Below are 23,579 nucleotides of genomic sequence, written 5' to 3'. Positions count from 1 at the left end.
TCTTGGGGCCTGGGCAAAAAGCTCTAAAGCACCCCGAACAAAGTTGCCAAAAGGCAGCCCCTCGATCAAGTTTCACCTGGAAATGTGAAATGTATTATATCTTCGATTTACACACGGCATGTATTGCACGTCTGTCCGTCCTAGGAGAGGGATCCCTCCTCTGTTGCTCTCCCTGAGGTTTCTCCCATTTTCCCCTTTAAACTGTGTTTTTTCTCCGGAAGTTTTTCCTTGTAGGCCTACGATGTGAGGGTCTAAGGACAGAGGGTGTCGTATTTTCATACTGATATTCTGTACAAACTGTGAAGTCCACTGAGACAAATGTAACATTTGTGATATTGGGCTATATAAATAAACATTGATTGATTGATTGAAATGTTGTGGGCATATGTAGCATGGTGAGACGCACAAAAATAGCTTCTTAGAGGTATATCTTAAATCCAACAGGAAGTCGGCCATGTGATTCACTTAGTTAACCGATATGGATGGTGTGTTTTGGTGTGACGGGTGGCTCAATAGCGCCACCTAAAAAACTTTACGAAGCAGCCCCTACTGTACGTTACACCGGTTACACCTAGATTTACAATAACAGGCATGTGAATCACACATTTCACTTGCCATGCCACTGAAATGTGTTGTTACTTGGACATACATTCTCCAACCTGCTCAACATGTTGTGCTTGATAAGAGTCCCGGCCTGAGGACAATTACAGGTTTTGACAAAATGTATTTGCATTAAAATGTAATGGGTGGTGCTTGGGACATAGCAACTTAGCATACATCCTGTTATTCAAAACTGAAAATAAAATTGAGAATGTGTCTAAAGAGCTATTTTTTTGTTTTAAGTCTTTAGCCAGACAGTAAACAGCCAGAATATCTCAGATTTGTGATATCAGTTGAGATTGCTCAGTCCACTACTTGCATTGCATTTTATATGAAAATTAATAAAAGCACACATACTGGACGGAAATTAAGGCAAAAGTAATTTATTTCTCTGATTGGTGAAAGCATGGTAAAAAAGAAAAAACTCTACCTGAGAAAAGAGACTCGTACAACAAGGCAGTTCGTCTGCCAGCACAAAGAGATGGATGAGGTATATCTAAAAATAACAATGTAAGAGATGAAGGAGTAGTAAAAGAGGAAAGCATGAAACATTCTGGTCAATACAGAAACCACATTTCAAAGTTTCAATGCATGAACATGAACAAGGGGAAATCACACTCATCTTGGCAGTGTTACAAACCAAAACCACCAGCAGTCTGGCATCACACCAGAATTTGGTGTTTTTGGTTGCCCTTAATAAAAAGAGAAACAATTCAACATGTATTACATTTCAAAGTCTAAGAAAGGCACAAGACATGTAACTGGAATGTGGACAATCAGAGAAAATGCTGTATTGCCAATAAACAGTATGAAAAAAATACACAATATGTTTCAGCTACAATATTTCCTGTATTACTCCTGTATTTACTGCTGACAGTAAAAATAACTCTTCCCAAGTTTCAAGACAGATTTTGTGATTTGTGAAATTACAATTATTTTTTTGAAAAAATAACTATTACGTTTAGCAAATAGAGCAATACAAATAATGTGAGCTGGCAGTACAGACAAACATTTCAGTACAACTAATCTGTGACTAAAATGGCCAATAATTCTATATTTACATTTTCAATAGTCTGTCATGTTAAAAACCAAACCCTGATTTTCTTTATATTATAAGAGGTTATTCCAATCAACTTCTATTATCTTTGGTAGGTGGCAGTGTAGGCAAAAAAGCAGTTATTCTGCGAACAGTTTCTGTAATAAGTTGGGCAACTCAAACATACCTGTCAGAATATAACTAACAGTCCTTCTCTGACAACACTAGATGATACACTCGTAAAATTAACTTAAACATTTAAATTCTTTCCAGTTTAAGGCTTTTCCTGAATCTGTAAAAACAGCACTTTGTGGCCCCAGTAGGCTACCTGAATAGCCACATTCACAAAAGAAGGCACATTAAGTATGTAATGGAACAAATAAGTGGGGGCACTTAACAGGTAAACAGAGGTACACTTAAAATAACTTCAAACTCAAATACAAATCCTACACATTGACAAAATAAATATAAAGTTTTCCATAATTTACAACATGAAAAATAAGGCTGTGTTTAGAAGAAAATCTGCTGTCAAACACAGATATTTTCTTTTGTCACAAACAAAACAAAAAGTTAAGACTCATGTGCAAGACTTGTGATGATATAGGTCACTTGTGTGTATACATCCTTGAACTTCCATTTTTAATTCACGTTTTTGTCTTTGGATCAGAGAAGTTCCTTTGCAGTAGGTAGTGCAGATGATCTTTGCCTCAGTCAGGTGACATGGTGTATCTTCATTTGTAATATCACACAGTCGTTGGCACTCATCCATCAGTACCCTAGCAGTAGTCAACAGAACATCCAGTGTAATAAACTCTATCAGTAGTATTTCCTTAACAACGATTGTCACTGCTGTGGATTGCCTTTTTCTCCACACAGCTCACATAATGAAGACAGTATCCGATCTTTGGACACAGTGGCTGTCGGTCAGAAGGTTGTGTGGTTATGCATGTATCAGGCTCTGGCCTTAAAGTGCTCTGGTTGCCGTGGTTGTAACCATGGCGATCATTGTTATGGTGCAGTGAGCAGGTGACAGGCTCAACTGTGCCTAGGCGACACACGGCGGTTCCACATGCCACGTTTGGAGTGATAGTGGTGGAAGAACTTCCTCAAGTAGAACCTCTCCACCTCCAGTCCTGCCTGGAGAATCCTGAAGAAGAAAGGAGGGGAGAGTTTGGTAACTTACATCTATATTAAGGTTAATAATTGTCCAGCACTCAATGAAAACAGGCGTAAACTGTTTATTCTTGCGGCGCAGATTCCGATATAAAAACAAAAGTTAAACTACTTATTAACAGAAATACGTATACTAGTTGATTGATTTACATTATTTTGTTCAACATTAGATTTCGACTGATTTATTTGAGATATATATTTTGTATTATAAGAAAAGTAATGTGAAGGTAAATGCCGCCTTGTTTTTTCATCTGATTATTAAAAATGGCTTATAACCTAAAAATAATAATAATAATAATAATCTTGGAACATAATGCAGCGTGAGGTCCATGCTCACTGTAATATACACTGCTTTAGGAACATTACAAAAAATTACGCAAGGACACTCTTACTACACTGTAGTGTATCACCTGTTCGTCCTATTCAATGCATTCAAGCAGTTATTTTGTAATCCACCTGCTCCACTCCTTGTTTACACTCAGCCAAGAGTTCTTTTAAACAACTTTAACAGGACATGCATGAACTTGTTAAAGTCGAGTATGTAAGTGGAGAGACCATTATTACTGTTGGTAACAGCAACACTGAGTGGCAACACATATTTCAAATTGGCCTATTAAAAAAAAAAACATTATTCACAATAAAGTGGAACAAAAAACATGAATTTCAAATAGAGGAAATAGAAGAAAAAAATATGAGCAAGAAAAAAATGAATCTGAAGAAACAAGGCGAAACCTGTCGAGGAGCTCCCAGTCTTCTCCTCCCCAGCGCTCTTTGAATTCCTTGGTGTTCATTCCTCCCACTGCGTCCAGATCTGACTTAAAGATGCCCAGCAGGCCAAAGCCGTTGACCTCCCAGTAACCTGCAACACAGGTGGTATGTCCAAATGTTCATATAAATGTAAAATTGCGTACATCCACAATTCTCCTAAAAGTGCAATACTTAGCAGAGCGCTGCTTTTGGTGTTTGAACATTAAATCAATGTGAGCAAAAAATTCCTTTGTATTCATCTACCCCTGCCCCTTATTACAACCTGGCAAATCTGATTGTGTGGCTGTAGGGATTAAGCTGTTAATCCCACATGTCAATGCAAATTAAGAGTTTTGAGGTTTCGGTGTGGATTCCTTCCCATCTGTGGATGCAGACAACTTGCTTGTTTTAATACTGACTACCTGAGTCGACAAAGGAGCATTGAAAAAGTGGGCTTCCTATGATGGGTCAGTCGTAACACAACAAGCACAGAACACAGAAAAGCGTACAGTAATCTGTATATATAGAACAGGCACAACACAAAAAGTCTAGGAATGGCAGCTTTTCATGTCAAACCAAACCAGCCAATTTTTTTCTGCAACGAAAGGCTTCCAGCACTGTCCCCTCTTCAAGTTTACCTTCTCTCTCCAACTTTGCTGTACATCTAACAGGGTTCCTACCCTCACTCCTGACTACTAACTAATTTAACAATATCTCACTGACTTAACTGAAGATGGGAGAATTTGCATCTACCTTTGGCATCTAATGGCATAGCCCCGCAGGACAGTCTCAGCACTATTGGAGCAAACGCCATGTATCCCTCCACACAGTGCTTCCTGATGGTGTCAATGATGGAGGGAGGGAAGTGGATGTGGAGGTCGCACAGAAACACAATGCTGTGGTCATCCTTAGGGAGAATGAGAAGAGAAAATCAATACAAATAGGGTTTTACTTTTATTTACACGTGTCTATTCATTTTAAAACTCTGTTGCAATACTCACATCTATAAGATCAATTCCTGCCTGCAGACCCGCAGAGCGCTCAAAGTTTCCGCTCAGCTTCACATACTGGTACCTGATATGTTCAATGGGCAACATCTTAGAACAAATATGTTCTGTGTGATCGTTTTAGTACATTAAGATTGAACATCAAAGTGAAGAAAATAAACACACACATACCTGGGGAGTGAGGACTTCTTTAGAGCCTTCCTCACATCAATGTCAGTGCTGTTGTAGTCGGCGATGATGAGGTTGAAGTTGGAGTCTCTGGTCTCTCTGAAAAGTTGTTCCATATCTGCAATTAGCTGCTGCACCCAGCGAGCCTGGTTTTTCACTGAAAGTTGTATAGACAATTGGTCAGTAATGCATGAATAGACAAAAAGTGAAAAAAACATCATCAGTATTTAACTGTCATACTGAATAGACACTCAAAAAAAGAAAATATGAATTGAGTAAGACATTTTGATGGTACTATTGTCATATAATACATCTGATGAAGACAGAACAACAGAATATAATCAGCATACATGTATCTTTAACTAAAGAAAAGGAACTATTGAAAATGTTATCTACAATCAGTATTTCAATGTCAACTCCCTTGACTATATTATTCTTCAAAAAAAAGACAATACTGACATTAATACACCATATATTTGATTACTGAAGTGAATAAAGACCTCTGGGCACTATTCTTTAGCGTCAGTGTAAACTGAACAATTTCATTGTATAAGACGAGTTCAACAGTCTTGCCATGACACAATCTCCAGGGTGCCAGAAGGTTTTTCTCTTTGATATTTCATTTTAAGGATCTAATCCCGTAAGGCCTGTCCTTATTCCTGTGCATTTAAAAGATTGGCTTCTGTGGTTTCCTCTTTTACCAAAGGTCCACTGAGGTCTGAGTTTTTATTCAGCTCTGAATCCGCTATGGATGGCAATATAATGGAGGTCTTTTTTTCTTTGAGAAACAAAATAATGACTAGGATGCTGTGGTTGGGACATGACTAATAATAGTAATACGAGACCTTCTACAGGTAATAGGGTCAAAGAAGTAAGTGCTGACATAGAGAGTTGTTTGTTATCCATTAAAGTGAAATGTTTATCACCCAAGTACCTTGAAGATTATTGTATTTGTGACTCAAAAAGATGGTGGAATTAAATCACAAATGAACAAATGAACAAAAGGGGCATGTGAAGGGTGGATGTACCTGGTACTATGAAGTGAACGGTGGCCTCTGGGTTCCAGCGGAAGCCCACCGGGTTACACAGCACCAGCTGAGGTTCCTGTCGTTGGAAACGGAAGTCCTTGCTGGGCTGCCTGCTATGGCGGGTCAGAGTGTAGATGTAGTGCGATAGGCGCAGCAGCTGGCCATTTGCATCTTTCAGCTCAAGCTCCACAAGGTAGCGGCTGCCCTGCATCCCGTCCACACGCTTCACAACGTTAACCACACGCACCAACGTGAACTGCCTTCAAGGACAGAAAGAATATAAAAAAACATAGTGAAATGCACTTTTAATATATACAGGTTTTTAAATGTATACGTGAAGAAGCTCAGATTGTACTTGCTATTATATTTAAATGAAAGGTTGATTTCACAATGATTTTTTTCTCCATTTATTATATACTAGTTGTTTTTTAGCTTAGGTCAGTGGGTCTCAAACTATGGGTCAAGCTCACCAAGCTGTTCTAAAATAGATGTGAAAGGTTGTTACATAATAAACAAGAAGGAAGTTAAGAAAAACATGAAGTATTTCTGCTGTTTTTTCTTTTTGGTTTTATTTTATACTGAAATATGTATTCAAATTAAAACATTTCACATCCCGCAGAGATACCAGTATTCATCTTGCAGAAGTTAGGCAACCAAAACAAATTGCATCCTATCTTTTTACCCATTTAAAAAAAACTCATTACGTGGAGGCTGATTTCTGCCATGAAAGCAACTCAAGATTCAGGTGATGCAGTCCCTGGTGCAAATACAAAAAAAGTAGTTACCCATGGTGCTTTTGGTTGAGTTGGTCCATGAAAGCCTGGACTATGAGCAAAGCGTCACGGGGCTGGAGGAGCACGTTGCCTGAGATGTTGCATTGTAGGTCGATCCAGTCCGACCGCTGAGCCTGAAGGTCCAGGTGGTTGACCTGGAAAGTCTGGCTCCAGTTAACCTCCGTGTCAAACACCGGCGCTGGGGTAAGATCCTCATCATCCGTACCTTCAAAGTCTTCCCCTGGTCGCCACAGAGACTCTCTCTGTCTCACTGCCCTGTTACGATCCTCCTCTTCTTTCCCTCCTTGGTCCTCCACTTCTCTCGTAACTGACTGTTTTTTCTCCATTTTCCCTTCAGCCCTAATTGTTGCTCTATTAATGCTATTTTCTAGATCCTGCAGAGGCATTTTCTTCTTTCGCTCCCTATCCCTACGTTTGTTTTTGGTATATGTGTCCCTCTGATTTAGCATTACTACAGAGCGCTCAATGTCCTTCTTAGGAGTCGCAAATGGGTGATTTGCAGTTGGCTGAAGATCAATCTTTACTAACTTCCGCTGAAGGTCCACTGTGGGGTTTTCAGGCGGAGGAGCATCCTCCTTAGCCTTCTCTAAGGGTTGAAGCTTTGAGTCTTTGAGTCTCTGATTTTTGGTACTGTTCATTTTACGGGACCTCTGTATATTAAGCCGTTTAGAATGGAGCTGCTCTGAGGGGACTGCTGGTTGTTCCATTGGTTTAAGCTGCTCTCTGTCCAATGACTTCATGGGATTTGTCTTTCCTGGTCTCACAGCGGTCTTTACTGATTCAGGCTTTCGTTTCTTTGCGGGTTTTAACTTTCCCTTCAGTTTTATCTTGTCTACTTTTTTAATCCGGCTCTCCAGCTTTAACTGTGAGCGGTTGTGTTGCAGAGGCGGTTGATGTTTTGAGGCTGGTGTTGTTTGCTGAGGTTGGGCTGGTTTCTGTTGCTCTGGCTCCGGGACAATGTCTTTCAGTTGCCTCCTTTGCAACTCATCTATGTGCCTTCTTGTGTCAGACGTGTTCTGTAGCTTGTTATTAGTGTCTTGCACGACTAAGGAGAAGAGTTTGCGCCTGCGTTTCTGAGCATAATCATCAAAATCATCACCATAGTCTGGAAAGATTGCGTTATCAACCTGGTCCCGCCCCGCTTCCTTTTCTCTTTGATAGGTTTCATTGTTAAAGTAATCTTCCTCAACTCGCTCCGATTTTCTTCTTTGGAGGCCAAAATCTAACAGAAAACGAGAGTGTTATAGACTGACAATACAAGTAACTTAAAAAATAATTAATTAAAAAATTAAAAAAGACCTTGTCCTATGTTTCCTGTTTCCTGCGTATCAGGTCGGTCTAGTCTCATGTGTCTGGAGAAACCAAACCTAGAGACAACACACATAATCAGACAGAGATGAATAATACCTTAATTGGCCTGATGTTAGATTAAGATCACAAATCACTGTATTGCTTGAACTGAATCTCTTCAAAAACATAATAAATAAAACCCTTTCATGTTGTGATGTGAACACTGAACAGCACCCTCTGTTGATCATACTGTAAACCTATTTGAATGATTCTCTGTCCCAGTTTGCATTTCATTTAGTACAGAATGACACACAAGTGTTACTACATATGGATCATGTTAATGCATGGAGTCTTACATCTTCATGTAGTAGGGACTTTCGGGGTAGAAGCAGCTGTTCTCTCTCTCCATGTGTGTAAGTCGGGTGTAGTCATTGGGGAAGATGTAGGACATGTGGACCTGGGAAGAATAAATGACACTGTTAAAGCTATGAGAGCTTGCTGATAAATCAGGGGATCTTGTATTAAGGAACTGCATGTGTTTCTTTTTCTCAGCAGATTTCAGAAAATATGTTAAGTAAGGTGCATATTCAAATAATCTCCAAACTAAAATAGTTTTGTTGAGGTGAGGAGGTCAATATCACTCTCATATAAAACTGCTTCTACGTCCTAACTGCTTAACATAAAAGCTGCGTCTCAATTCAACAGCCAAATCCTTCAAAGTATGCATTTTAATGCCAAATACATTACAGCGTCCGTCCCATCTTTAAAAGCTCCCTTAATGTGTGATTTTTTTATGAGAAGGATCCAAAGGCTGGATGGTTCAAGACCAAACATATCCCAAAATATATTGCATTTTAAAATGGCATTCCCAAATGTACTGGGAACAACGGCCTTGAGGGAAAACAGAGTGACACTGCTGACCTGGCTCTTTTCAAAAGCATTTAAAACAAATTAAAGGTCACTAATTTACACGATGTATCATACCAAAGTGTCAAATCAACATATCGTGTGCTATCAGGGGTTATGCGCAGGAGTATTTCTTTGTTGGCCAGTAACATCCTCGTGTCTTGTTGTCACTAGGAGGTTGCTGGGCAACCAGCACAGACTTCAGGAAGTCAGCCCAAGTGACGAATAATCAGGTTGAGGTTAAAGGATCAACTGAGGGAATCAGAGGCCATGCTACTATGTGAGACGCTTTCCAATCGATGCAGCATGTCTTCATCATCTTTAAACTAGTTCTCCGAGGGCATTATATACTGCCATCATTTAGATTCCTGCTTAGAAGGAACACATATTTAAACAAAATAAGAGTTCTATCAAAGGTGGAAAAAACGTCCTGTATAACTCTGGAGCAGGAACAAGAAACACTGTGTCCTCAATGTAATCTTCATCTGTATTCAGGACTTTTTTGTGTGAATATTGAGCTCTGAAGAATATTGTGGGTGTAAATTAACAAACTTTATAAATACATACAAACTGCAGTCCTTGATAGCGGAGGAGAGGAAAGTCTTTTATTATGTAGCTGGGCTTGTACGAGCAGTCAGGAAGGACACCTTGTAGGAACTTGTTGTCTAGCAAAGGCACTGCAAAACACACACAACACATTTGAGATAAGATTACTTTGAATTGAGTGGGAGGATATAAGCTGCACAGTACTTGTAATTGAAGAGTCGGAAATGGAAGTTGAGGTCATTTATCTGCTGTGTGGTAAAGAAAGAGGCCAACAATGAGACGTCTCTCACCTTGGTAGAAAGAGTCTCGCGGGTCTTCCCTCAGCATGTCTGCTGCACCTTTCTGCTGTTCTGTGGGGGTGTGCTGGTGGCTTGCAGCCGTCTGTGGTATGTGGGCTACGTCACTCATTAATAAGGCAGACTCATCTGTGGGACAAATCACATGACATGACAGTAAGAGCTGTGCTTACGTTGCAGCAAAACCACTGACTTGACAAGCAGGTTTGAGTTTCCTAGCAGTAAAATAAAGGCAAACAGATTTCAGATTTAGACAATGTGAGATGGAGACCCCCCCTGAGCTCTAGTTTATGACAGATTTACCGAGTGATGCATTGTTTAAACAGCAGGATTGATATTTGGGTTTTCTTTGTACTTACTAACGTAGAGGGAGATGTGATGGGATTCAATAACCTTGAAACGAGAGCCTTGGTCAAAGAGCTGCCACTGTGTGAAACCAACACAAAGAACTGCATGTTTCTTCCCATTTATGATTCATAGTGCACAGGAAAATGAGCATAAACCTAATATGGCTATTAGGAACAAGTAAATAAGACAAATAAATAAAGGAGGGGATATTTTCGTTGACTTACTGCCACCTCCACATGGTCAGTCCCTCTGTGGTTTTGCTTGTGGATGACTTCAAAAAAGTACCTTCTTTGAGCAGACAGCCTGTCAGACAGTAAAGGATCATATTAAGAAGTACAGTATATTAGTCACATCTGACACAACCTAAACTGTTCCTAAATAGAAACACAATCAATTAGCTTTTAGTTAAGTGTGTGTGTGGGCTCCTAAGTAGTTTATTTTTATTTGATACTGTTAAAGGATTCTTTACCTAATCAATGGCCTAAGGAAATGCTGTACATTTTGCAGAGCTCCTTGGGCAAATGTGTGATATTGAGCTGTATAAATAAATTTGATTTGATACATAAAGGAATGCTGCAGATCCCACGGTCAGATAAACATCAGTTCACCAATATATTTTCCTCTGCAGCCTCTTCAAGCCGATCAAGCAGATATATATATTTTTTTTATTAGGTTTATTTTGGGTACTACACAGTTTGTTTTCTCTGAGCATATTATTTCTGCAATCTTAATCTCATCTCATTGAAGCGGACACTTGTGGCAGAACAGGCTCTTGTTGATGTCAACCAACAAAAGTAGTCATCATGTAGCCTACTAAATATATCCTGCCTGGTTCCAGTTAACCCCACCCACACAGCCTGAAAAGAAACGGCACTATGTAAGCAAATATTGCCATGAAGCAGCAACAACTGTAGGTTGAATTCTCAGAAGTGCATATACATTTTTAAGCAGAAATGCTTATGCATGGGTTTTTTGACGTAAACTGCTTACGTTAAGGCATTGGTTGGATGTTCTGGCATAAGTTCTACACTTTTACAAAATAAAAAATGATTGGCAATGTCGATATATGATTTAGCTTGTGTTGTTTTATGTATGTTTTGTAGAGGAAGAGTGACAAAGGAAATATGTTAATTCCCGTTTAACAGCGCACCAATCACAATTCGATTGTTTATGTTGCCACTGTTCAATCTGATAAGACCACACTCACACAGCCCTGATGAAGCATGGCATTCATGTCTTGTAGAACTACCGTACTTAAGGGTCTCCAACAATTGAGTTTTGCAGTCACGCAAAACGTCTGTGTCATAACAGTTGTTCCTGTTTGCTGATTTTTTAACATAAAAGGCCTGTGAAATATATTGCCAAAACTCACCAGACTGGTTTGGAGGTCTGACTGGCATACTTCTCAAATTCACCTGGAGCAGTCCATTCTTTTCCAGTCTAGAGAAGAAAAGCCCACATGTAAACAAATATTACAGACAGTAAGGTTTGAGGAAAGGATCAACGGCTGCTTCAGAAGCTCATAGATTAGCATACCTTTCCAACCCATGCCAATGACTGCAAGTTATCGGGACAGTCATCTGTGCTGAGCCACAATTCTGAGTTGTCATCAGAGCTCAAAGCAAACACAAAATCTCCTGAGAGACAAGGAGAGAAATAAAAGGAGATAAAGTGACTGATTAAGTAAAAGATAGAGTGATACGTATTGCAAACATGTACATGCTAATAGACCGAAACTAGATGAAAAGTACATGTTGTACCGTCAATGTAAGGATGTAGATAACCAAATATCCTGAGCCCGTAGTTGATCCACTGAGGAGAGACGGCCAGCTTCTTAACTGTCGTCCTGTACTGAAAGGCGGAGGAAGGGGAAACACAAAGAGTCAGTCATGATGCTTACTCAAAGTGAGACTACATCTTGAGTCCAGGGATGTGAGGATTTAGCACGTGGATGTAGAATGCACCTCTGAGTGAAAACAAACCGTGTGTGTGTGTGTTTAAAAGCACTTTAGTCCGAGTGAGTGCAGATGGTGACTTTGCAGCATGAAAATATATTATTACAGTATATTTTCTACTATTGAGTATAGTTTACATTGTTTTATCTTAATCTATTGTATATGTCTATACTTATTCCTGCTTGCACATATGTGTAAATTGCACTGATGTTTTGCATTAGTTTATGTCTTCTTCTTTAGGTCTTAAGTATATTGTATGTTGCAATGTTGAATGAACTTGGGACTAAATATGATAAAACTAAGATATCGTAATTGTCCTTCTGACAATTAAGCCTTTGAAAATGTAATCTTGAACATGCAAGTGTGGCTAACAGTTTAAACAATCAATTCAACATAACACATGTCAAATGAAGATAAGGTATTTACTCACATGAGGATACAGTGGGTAGTGCATGTTCTTGTGGAGGTCAGCTGTAGAACTGCCACACCAGTCCTCAAAAACATGCAGATTGGCCTGTCCCTTATACTGCAGGAAGGAAGACAGAGGACAGTGTTGGGAGCACTTGTGTTTGTGCTGCAGTCAGTCAGCAGTGGGACAATTAACCATCTGGCTTCAGTACTTGGTAAACTAAAACCTACTAATACAGACTTACGTAACTACTGATTCCAACAGTCACCTGATACCAACTACCCAACCCACTTTCTGAGTACAGACAAGCCTTGTTTAAAGGGTCGGTTTACCTACATTATAAAAGCATTACCTCTAGTGGTAACTAGCTGTGCAGATAGTTTTAGTTTATTTATTTGCTAGTGTTTTTTAAAATAAAGGCTCCTATATTTCTTGAGTCTTCCCAACTGTATGACATTCAATTGAATGTGATCTGTGCTGCTCAAAGCATTATATAATGTAAAAAAACAAATGTATTATTTCAGATTTCTTTTCTGTTATTTTTCAGTGTACATAATACTAGATCTAATAATGGCGGAGGCAAACATCTCAAAAATCTATTCAAATAATGACACCAAATCTATTTGCATATCTGGGAACAAAAGTGGGTTGGAATGTTTTATCTGTTATTTGAGATGATCTGTTTGATTAAGTTGTATTATACACAGGAGGGCTGGGGTCACAGGAATTATGTGACAGTGGAAACCGTTGTCAAATAGCGCTTCCCCGCCTCGAATCCAACAAAGCCATGAAACAATGGCACACACGCATACAAATAAAGAGGCAGTGGAGGGGCCCGGATGTCCTGTAAACAAACACCTGTGTGACATCTGCCAAAGAGGCCATGTTATCTGATCTGTGTGTGCTGGTGGCAGCACAGAGACAGAATAATGCAGGTAGGAGCCAAAGCCTCAGTATAGCAGTTCATCCGATTTCATTAGCAGTCCAGCTAAATGTTAAGCTGTCATCAGCACAGTAAGTTAAATATTAGCGTGACCCAGGCTCAGAGCTGCTTTCAATCATTTAACAACTTTGTTTCGTTCTGTTTTAATGTCTGTGATCAAAGGCCACTGAGCGGCTGTGGAAAAAAATGCCTTCAAGCTAAAACTCATTTCATTCATGGAATTTTTTAGCTTTCCTTCCCTTCTAAACCTGTGAAGGGTGTGACATTTAATGGACTTCCTTAATGGTATTGCTGTGTACTCTCGTGAAAGCTTCACAATTGTGAGCAATTTCAGCTTTTCTTTTACTAGTGTGATTTAATAATGAATAGCTTTGTGTTTTAGAGTGTAAGTTGGACAAAACACTACAATTGAGGACACTATCTTAGACTATAGAAATCTGAGAGAATACTGTTCCCACTGTTTATAGTCCAAACAATTAATCAGTTAATTGAGAACATTTCGGCAGATGAATCAATGTTGACAACAACAACAAAAATCAATTAATTAAATAATACTTTATCAAGTTGGTGAGAAAATGCTTTTAGTTGAATTGTATTAATTTTCACACAAAGTAGAATTTTGATGGATATTACTGGGATAACTACTCTAGAATAAACATCAAAAAATCCAGGGCAGTTCACAAATATATTGTCATATCAGCCCGTTTAGTTTTAGTTTGGTTGCAACATTGATAGTTAATGAATCAATAGGTTTGAGGAGTTTTAGAGAGTGAACAATTTCCCATCAGCGACTTGGCACCCACGCCTACTGTAGGTGATCACTGGGGCTAATGCAGGTTTGCTTACTCTGGTCTGCGGAGCCAGACACAGCAACAGCCTCCCCTAAACATGAAACATGAGGTGCAAGCAACTGGCCGAAGCACAGCTCTGCTTAATATAGTGGAAACATGATGACAGAGCAATGGAAGCTGCTGAAGAACACCCTACTGGAAGAAACATACTGTACACAAAAGCAAATGAGCTGAGGTGGGAGGGAAGTGGGCAGGCCTGGGCAGGTTATTCAGAGTTCAAAAGAGGTGAGACAGAGCATTTAAGCATGCAGCACTCTGGAACCCGCTCACACAAACACACACACCTCTGGTTTCCAGCTTCGTGGAGTGTAGCTGGCTCTCCAAGCAGTTGAATCCTCCACAGAGACTAGTTGATGGTCCCTTCTGACCTGAAAAGCACACGCGTTAAAGTCTGAGTCTGTTTTTCCTCTACCTCTCCATGCAAAAACACACACCCTGGTACCAACGTATTTTCTATCATCATTTTTTCCCCCGCCACTAGACTTACCCTTTCGTCAAACATGGATCTCCTCCAGCTGCTGCTGTCAGGATTCATACCTGAGGAAATTATTAAAAACAATCAGCGAACAGGCAAGTATGCATTGACTGTCCACAGATGGGTCCATTTGTCTTAAGAACTCTTATGATGATTTAAATGTAATGTGGGATTTTGCAGGTTGTTATTCATATAAATATGAATTCACATTCAAACAAATGTATTCTAATCTATAAACTGTGTTTCTCTATCTGCTTCTTTTTCTTTTTTAGTTCAGGAAAATCAGTTTATTTACAGAGAGAGGGAGTGTGGAGAGGAGAAAGCATGAATGTACACGTAGGAAGAAAAACTCTTGCAAAGTACTTCTGTAAATAGCATAGCACAACCACGCCTTAAAATGACCTAACTATGAAGGCCCCCCCATCACATCCAATATAAACTCTCTGGATGTCTGATAGCAGGTATACGTAGCCTATTTTAGGTATTACCAGATTTCGATTTTCTCCCTTTTCCATCCATTTATTATGGGCAAACAAAGGAGACCAGTGTCCCAAACGGAGTCCCACCCATCCACTCCCTGTTCCATTTCAATGCAGATGACCAGTGAATTTAACTCATCTCACAGCCACAACTCACAGCCTTCCATGAGCTGCTATGGTTTTACTTTGGTAAAACAGATGCAGAAATATTATTCCTTTTAACCTCTTCTGGCATCTTTCAAATTATAGGGTTGTGTGTATTTTAAAGAAGGACCTCTGTGTTTGGTTTTGTATGAGCTTGTGGTGTCATTGAGTGAATTGCAGTCTGTCATTATCACTAGGGTGGAGATCTCCAAACACACACACACACCCTTGAGACATGTGGGACAATTTTGGCAACACACGTAATTCTAGAGTAGCGGTTAGGAAAAGCAAGTGAGGAATATTTTTATCTTCAGCTGCAGTCAGTCCTTTTACTTAGCCTTATACCGCTGCCTTTCTGTGACAGTATTCGGAGGGATAATGCATTTGTTGAATTATTTTTCTTTTATGCCATCATCAAATTAAATAATTTCAAACTGGCTGAACGGCTTTGCTTGGTGGACTTCCTGATTCAAAGCTGAAATGTTACAGTTGATAAAAGAAAATGGTTGCAGGGCGACAGACTTTCAGCCTTTAAACAGAATACATAAATTACATGTAAACAAGGAGATTGGAGGATTTTCATGTGGCTGTTGTATTATAATGACATTTTGGTCTGTGCGCTCTATTTTGTAGACTATATTCTACATCTGGTACAGCTACCCTCCGGTTGCAGCCCAAACATTTTCTCTACTGGAATGTTTGTTAGGGTTGGAAGGATTTTAGACACTGTTTCACTTGGTGGGAGTCTATGTAAAGCAAACAGTTAAGACAGTCAAATATGAAGTTCACAAATAGTAAAAGTACCAGATATGGCATAAGTAGCATATTGCAGTCAGGGTCATGCCAAGCGTTTTTTTGCCAGGACACATTCGATCGGCTGGATTAAAGTATGTATCATTAACTCAAATACAGCTGTTACCAAAACGATTATCTAGAAATGATGGAGGATTGCCCATTGAGCGGATGACACCATAGAAATAAAATCACCCGCCCACACAGGCAGCTTTTTCTCCATCAGGACATTTATTAACTGCAGCACTTCATACTTAAGTGCCCATGTGACCTACATGTGGGAAAAACAAGTCGTCCCTTAAAGACCTATATCTGCAGAGCTGAGCCTGAGATCACACCTATAGCAGTGACAGTCTCACCCTTTCAGTTTCAGTCAGGGGACCCTATACTGCAGTTTAATGAAAACATGGACGGAAATTGTACTTTCGACCTCTTTGATACTCATTTCCTGATTATAACATATAGGTGTGTGTGTGTGTGTGCAGAATGTAGCGTAGCATTGAACTAAGGTGTTTAGTGATGTATTACACATAAACAGTAATGCTTCATGCACTACATATATTTATTTGTAAGCACAATATCTAATCTGGTATAGATGTCATAATAATTTTAGATATTTTGAGAAGAATATGTTGATCGAATCACTATAGGTAAGCAAGACAGCCTTTTTCTTCTTTACATGTGTTGTTTAAGGGTGACAGATATTTAAAAACTGCTGCTTAATTTGAATAAAGGTGAATACTCAAAAGTTTCAAGCTGTGTCAACTAAAAAGGTGTATAGCTCCCTGCAACATAAATGGCATGATCAGATTAGGGACAGCTTCCAGTATGTGTCAAGTTGAAATAGCTATCTATATTTCATGACAAAAACTGCTGTGACAGAGAACTAATGACATTCTTATCTTTATGACGGTGCTTGTGTCTTACTATGATTGATGAACTTCAAAAAAGCCTGAGGACTGAAAAATCATCATAAGAAATTACACTGGCATTTAAGTATCAGATAGAGTGTCTGGCATTTTCTTTAACTGGAGCAACAAAGTACACATGCTATTTCCTCTCATCCTTTTTAAATAATATGACTTAAAAACGAGCCTATGTCTGATTATTGAGTGTACATAAAAAAGAATGTAACATAAAACAATCTTTAATGCTTAAGATTTACAAAAAAACTTTAGATTGCAGCTTTTGACGCCTGTAAAAACGCTGACAGTATATTCTTATATCTCCTGTGATTTTTCCATTACACTTTTAGGTCTTCACTTTGGCCTTTCAGCTCTGTTTGGAGGCTATATGTGGTTCTTAACAGAATTCCCGCTGTGTTGAAGGGGCTACAGCCCAGGAATGTGTAAATAGGCAAGCCCTGTAATGTAGGTCTGAGGCATGTGTTTACACGTCAGCCGTTTGTTCGAAGCGTGTGTCTCATGTGTTGTTACTTCTCTCTTTTGGGCGGACACCAACCTGACTATTTTCACTGTTTTCATCTCCAATCATGCCAGGGCGGTGACACCCTTATGTTATACTTGGGTGTGAGTACAATGCAACAGATGGTAAACCCAGGCGTAAATAAGGTAAAGGGCAGGAAGTTGGATTACCAAGTGTGAGACGAGACTTCCTTCTGAGTGTAAACCTGCAATCTGACCTACCCCCCCCCCCCCTCGCTCTTTCCCCTGCCACACTGCTCCATCTCTTTAAATCGACCTTTTGTCTCACCTGCTCTAGGCTCATGTTTCCTGTGCAACAATCCAACATAATTAAAGAAAAGTAAAAGTATATATAAAGTGTATTCCTGTTAATGCTCACATAGTGACTCCTACAACAAATGAAAAGTCTTCAATTGTAATCCAATACAACTGCAATGAATAGTTATTTTGTTAGTTATTAGTTAGTTAAAACTTTATTGTGCAGTGCACATCATGGAAACATGTTTTGTCTTTGGCTTCACCACACATCATTTAAAATATGTTGCTTGATATGTGTCAGAGAGGTGATGATTCATCTCTGTGGTTATTTATCCAGCGGCACTTTGTTGTGTTGATGAACTCGTTTACTGTAGGGGAATTAGAAATTAGGTGGTTCAAATATATATGTTTTAATTGCAGATCTATCACTATAAAAGTACAGTTTCAAATGTGAGACAATGAAATTAATGAAAACAAAGTAAGGAAGGAAGTGAGAAAATACTGTTGCATCGTTTCTTTAGGACTTGCCCAATTTTTACCTATTGCTGCATGACCCCTTCATTTTTCCTGCAGCCAGATCTTTCTGCAAACTTTTTCATGCACATGCTCACTTTCCATTGTTATGCTGTTGTATCAGTAACACGTTGTTTGTTAGATCCAAACCCAGTGTAAATGATGCATCACTTAAAAAAACAACACTTGTTGAGTCAGACCTGTCGTAACCGGCGACCACAGACTTACTGGTATCACTGCTCCAAGCTTTTGCAGCCACCATCTCATGGTACACTGCCACAACTCCGACCAGCAGAATTGCCCCGAACAGAAGATATTTGCCATTGCGCCGCAGTTTCTTCAGGGGGAAAAACGCTGCGAACATCTTGTCTCTCATGCGAAAGCTCCTCCCGAGTTATTCATCGGTGGGGTCACCCGCTTTGTCATCAGGAGGGGACCGACCCCGCCGCAAACCCGTCCGCCTGCCCGCCAGCCACCGCTGCTCCTGAGGGTGCGCACTACCGGCGCCCTGGATGTCCCCAGCACGCGCGGCCCCTGGTGCTTTTCATCCCGCGAAAACTCCCACCATGACTTTAGGCAGCCAGTAATCCCCACTGTGAACTCTCTATCATCAGAAAAGTAGCTCCGGCTAGTCAAGCATTTCAGTGCACGTGAAGCCGCACGAACAACGGAGTGAGCAATGAAATCTCACACTAGCATTTACTCCACACAACTTCATGACAGGACAGACAGCAGATGCCCGAAAACCGATCGGAACAGAGACAGTGCGGCCTTCAATGTAAAAAAACTGTTAAATCAGAGTAGTGATAAATAAAGAATTGATGCTGGCACGGGCTCATAGACAAGTTATTGTCTTTAGTGTACTTTATATTACCGGTAACATTTAATAATTTCATTCACATTTTGGTTATCTGTTTCTCACGTCAAAATAAGTGTCACTGTGTGGTTTATTTTGAAATATGATCATACCGGAAATACTTTTCTTGTAGTTAGTTTGACAATACTTGCTCTGGGATTAAAGGGAGGAGTGAACATGGGCAGCATCCACCCATCACCATTCTCCTCGGGATTTACCTGTGACAGGTAGGACAGGTTTTTCCCTTCAGTGTTTCAACAAAAAGTGATGTTACTACCTATATGCAGCCTCACATTGTTATTATTTTTATAATAATTATTCTCAAGAAGAACCCATTCGTTGCACAGCACTTTGTCCACTGGGCTGTTAGTTAATTGCATTAGTTCACAATAAAGCTAAACAATAATTATGAAACTATAAACAAAACACCCATATTAGTAGAAATGGACATTAAACACGAACTAATGCACATGTGTTGCAAGTGAGAGTTTATAGAAAGGTAGGCCTATAGTTTGTGTCAGGTTATTGTAATATACGACTAACCTGAACAAAAGTGAATACAAATACAGTTTAATCAAATATGCAATATAGTAAATAGAGCAATTTAATTACATCTGGCCCACATATAATCTCTAAGTGCATAATAGTTAGATGTGGATGCATTGTTTAAACTGTTTGGTAGAAATCCATTTGATTTTTTTCTTGAACAAAAGTAAATGCTTTTCTAATTAAATGGTGGTTTATTTGTCCACTGCGAGGCAAGCATACAAAGAACAAAAGAAGATGGCTGCTACTGCTGCTGAGAAAAAAATTAACACCCTCCCTTTATCAACCTCTGATAATAGTATCTTTGACACAAACGAAAATCCTATCAAAAAAAATCTAGCCTTCAATACATCAAATACAATAAAGAGAAAATTAATAGCTCTTTTACTGTATCATCTACCTGTAGAGAACAAGCGATGCTGGGCAGTAATCACACCACAGAATCCCATTCGTAAACTGACACCGGTGTCCCTGTGAGAGAGCTGGAGGATCAGATCAGATCATGTTTGTCCTCGGGAAAGAAGACGCTGACCTTTTGACTGCTGCACTTTTGACAAATACTAATTAATACATTGTGCAAAAACACATTTTATATTAGAATAATTAGCAAAATACACAAAAGCCTTCAAAATATAAATGCTTCCATGTTGTTGACATTTAATTAAATATATTTTTTGGACAGTGGAGATTGTTTTTGGTATTTCTCCTTTGCAGAAAACATATTTCGGCCTGCCTCTATAAAACATGTTCTCCTGGAGTCATTCTGTTTTTTTTCTTTCTTGTGTGTTCAATAAAATATTAGAAAAGATCCATATATTCTACACAATTCACTGATATAAGAAAATGTTATTTACTTAATCTGAACAGCAGTTAAAAATCCATAGAAATTAAAATTCATGAAAATAAATTAAAATTCATGATTTCATTATCAAACCGGCAACTGATTATTCAAACGTCAACTTGAATATAAACGGATGTGGTGGTAAAGCACCTTTTAACACTATACCTTCTGTACAGTATGCATATGTCACACATCATGGAGTATAGGATTGGCTGAATTCTTGCTCCTTTGAAATACTTTCAGAAGATTTCTTAATAACATTGACACATTTCTCATAGTTTTCAACTGGCAAAACAATTTTTTTCCTCACTAAATTTGATTTTCAATCAGACAGGGGTGAAATCATTACTGAACTGTGACTGGAAACTGAGAAACATACGTTTGGTGTAAGTGTCCTGAAGTCTCACCGATTCCTGCAATTAAACCTGATTGTCTGGGGGAAATCCTTTTTCTGGCATTTGGTTGTATGACAAAATATTCTAAATGTGTATGAATATGTAATTTACTCTGTCTGCACTGCAGTAGTTCTCACAGTGGTTCCTGAACAGGGATATGACAGGAGAAAGGGATTTTGCAAAGACAAACCGGTTGCATTGCCTTGAAAGCCTTGCAGTTGCAACACAGTCAACTCACTTCACAAATACTTCACCATGTCTGGAGGTGAGGTTCATGTCGTGTGATCTGAGAAATTAATGATGGTATTCATTGCATAGACAGACAGTCATGGTTCAAGAAGTCAGACAGTTGCAAATAAGAGCTACAAAGTTTAGTTGTTCATTACAAATAGCTGTTTTCAGCCTTTAAAATATGTAAACTAACTTCTTATAATAGCTTAATATAGCTATACAGTACCAGTCAAAAGTTTGGACCCACTTTCTCATTCAATGGCTTTTGTTTATTTTAATTTGTTCTACTTTGTAGATTAATACTGAAGACATCAAAACTATGAATAAACACATGGAATTATCTAGTTAACAAAAAGTGTTACAAAATTCAGAATATCTTTTTATTTTCGTTTCTTCTGAGTACCCCCTTTTGCCTTTATGACAGCTTTGCACACTCTTGGCTTATCTCAGTCAGCTTCATGAGGTTGTCACCTGGAATGGTTTTAAACTGACAGGTATGCCTTGTTAAGAGTTAATTTGTGGAATTACTTGCCTTCTTAATGTGTTTGAGACCATCAGTTGTGTTGTTCAGAGGTAGGGTTAGTGCACAGTGGAAAGCCCTATTTGACTACTGTTGTAATCCATATTATGGCCAAAACAACTCAACTCAGTAAAGAGAAACGACCGTCCATCATGACTTTAAGAAATGAAGGCCAGTCGATCTGGAAAATGTAAAGAACTTTGAATGAATCTTCAAGTGCAGTCGCAAAAACCATCTAACGCTATGATGAAACTGGCTCTCATGAGGACCCCCCCCGGGAAAGGAAGAGCAAGATTCACCTCTGCTGCAGAGGACAAATACATAAGAGTTACCAGCCTCAGAAACTGCAAATTAAAGCACCTCAGATTAGAGCCCACATAAATGATCACAGAGCTCAAGTAGCAGACAAATCTCAGCATCCACCGTTCAGAGGAGACTGCGTGAATCAGGCCTTCATGGTCCAACTGCTGCAAAGAAGACACTACTGAGGATGCACAACAAGAAGAAAATAACTGTTTGGGCCAAGAAACACAAGGATTGGACATCGGAAAGTGGAAATCTCAAATCGGTTTGGTCCCAACCGCTGTGACGCAGAGAAGGTGAGCGTATGGTTTAAGCATGAAGGAGGAAGTGTGATAGTGTGGGGGGGCTTTTCTGATGTCACTGCTGGAGATGTATTCAGAATTCAAGGCACACTTAACCAGCATGGCTACCACAGCATTCTGCAGTAGCCAGCAAAATATAAATCATATTCTGGATTTTCTAACACTTTTTTGTTTACTAGATAGTTCCATGTGTTCTTTTATAGTTTTTATGTATTCAGTGTAAGTCTACAAAGTAGACATTTTAGACCAACATTTTATAAAACAATATTCAACCTAGAAAAATAATTCTCAAACGAATTGATCAAGTAAGTTACAAATTGCAGCCCTGATTCAAATGGTTTTTATCTCTGTAAATTGAGTCTCTAAACTATTGTTTTTGTTCATGTGTTTTATGCTGAGGGAACACCCAGACTTCTTTAGCAGTGGTTAGACAAAACTGAGGAACAGTCCTGAGGAGGTTTACGGTTTTAGGTTTTGGAGAGGTTTCTTTTCAGCCAGTTGTCGTTCCCAAATCGGCCCTGCAGTTATGATACTGCTGCCTCAGGTCCGATTTAACCACTCTGCTAGTTGGTTTAACTAAGCTAATTAAAAGCTTGTAAAATGAAGAAAATGGCTAATAAAAGTTGATCAGGCATTCCTAGGTTGGGACATCACACAGCCTTTTACACAGTGGCTTCTAAATGTGTTGGTTCCCCTGGTTTGGCGTTCTGATCTAAATCTGAAAATAACTAACCTAAGGATTGTTTGATTGAAATTAACTGCCACGAAACAATTGTAACATTCAAGAATAATACACACAATCATGTTTTTTTTTAAGCTATTCTTTATTATATCTTTCTTTCAGGGCAGACCAAGCAGTGACCCTTCCAAAAGACAAAGATAAACTCAACACACAACCCGTGGCCCGGTTTCAAATGAGCCCCCTAGTTCAGTGTACCGTCATTAACAGTCTCAATCTCAAGAGCTGTACATGCACACAATCATACATGTACTTTTTACAGTAAATTAAGACTAACACTTAACCGTTCTATTACTTAAGTGTGTCCAGGAGGAGCTAATTCATGTCCTTTCTAGCTGCTTTAAAATGCACATATTCCAGTTAAGTAAATGGTTGTATTCATCCATTTTGAGAACAATACATAAGTCACAAGCACTACACTGGGAAGAAAAAAAAAAGTAAAAAGTAAATATTTCCCCCAAAAATGTGAATAGTCCTGTACCCTGGGGATAACGAAGGAGCTCCATTTATCGGTTGAGAGAGAAGCTCCAAGTTATTCCAGGCTAACGTCTTATTACTCAAACTGTCCAGCGCTACATACGTAATTTGGGACAAAAGTTACTATGCACAACACCATCACAACTCCATGATTGATCAGTAGGCCCATGAGGAGTGTGAGATGGAA

General features: G+C 39.1%; 1 protein-coding gene across 2 annotated transcripts; it reads right to left on the bottom strand.

The window, feature by feature from the left end:
- Positions 1-967: 967 nt before the first annotated feature.
- b4galnt3b (beta-1,4-N-acetyl-galactosaminyl transferase 3b) lies at positions 968-18,911 on the bottom strand. Of its 2 annotated transcripts, XM_079679949.1 has the most exons (20): positions 18,411-18,911; positions 14,585-14,634; positions 14,382-14,465; positions 12,325-12,420; positions 11,700-11,790; positions 11,476-11,576; positions 11,312-11,379; positions 10,164-10,242; positions 9,951-10,017; positions 9,586-9,720; positions 9,317-9,426; positions 8,200-8,300; positions 7,853-7,920; positions 6,545-7,775; positions 5,760-6,019; positions 4,735-4,888; positions 4,558-4,630; positions 4,310-4,463; positions 3,542-3,668; positions 968-2,783 (listed from the first exon to the last, which is right to left on the bottom strand). In XM_079679949.1, exons 1-20 carry the CDS (start codon positions 18,556-18,558, stop codon positions 2,672-2,674), a joined length of 3,309 nt encoding a protein of 1,102 aa, XP_079536075.1. In that variant the 5' UTR covers positions 18,559-18,911; the 3' UTR covers positions 968-2,671. The 2 variants fall into 2 exon arrangements, with proteins under 2 accessions (XP_079536075.1, XP_079536076.1); XM_079679950.1 differs by lacking the exon at positions 18,411-18,911 and having other exon boundaries at positions 11,700-11,785.
- Positions 18,912-23,579: the final 4,668 nt, after the last annotated feature.

This window comes from Notothenia rossii (assembly GCF_949606895.1).
Source record: "Notothenia rossii genome assembly, chromosome: 5".
In the NCBI taxonomy this organism is placed as follows: domain Eukaryota; kingdom Metazoa; phylum Chordata; class Actinopteri; order Perciformes; family Nototheniidae; genus Notothenia; species Notothenia rossii.
This window is presented reverse-complemented; position numbering and strand designations above follow the sequence as displayed.

Excerpts from the sequence above, each read along its gene's own strand:
- b4galnt3b (XM_079679949.1), bottom strand. The coding sequence starts at position 18,558 with ATGAGAGACAAGATGTTCGCAGCGTTTTTCCCCCTGAAGAAACTGCGG. Across the intron at positions 12,421-14,381 it reads CACGAAGCTGGAAACCAGAG|TATAAGGGACAGGCCAATCT; the intron begins GTGTGTGTGTTT and ends TCCTTCCTGCAG. Across the intron at positions 9,427-9,585 it reads GCGAGACTCTTTCTACCAAG|TGCCTTTGCTAGACAACAAG; the intron begins GTGAGAGACGTC and ends TGTGTTTTGCAG.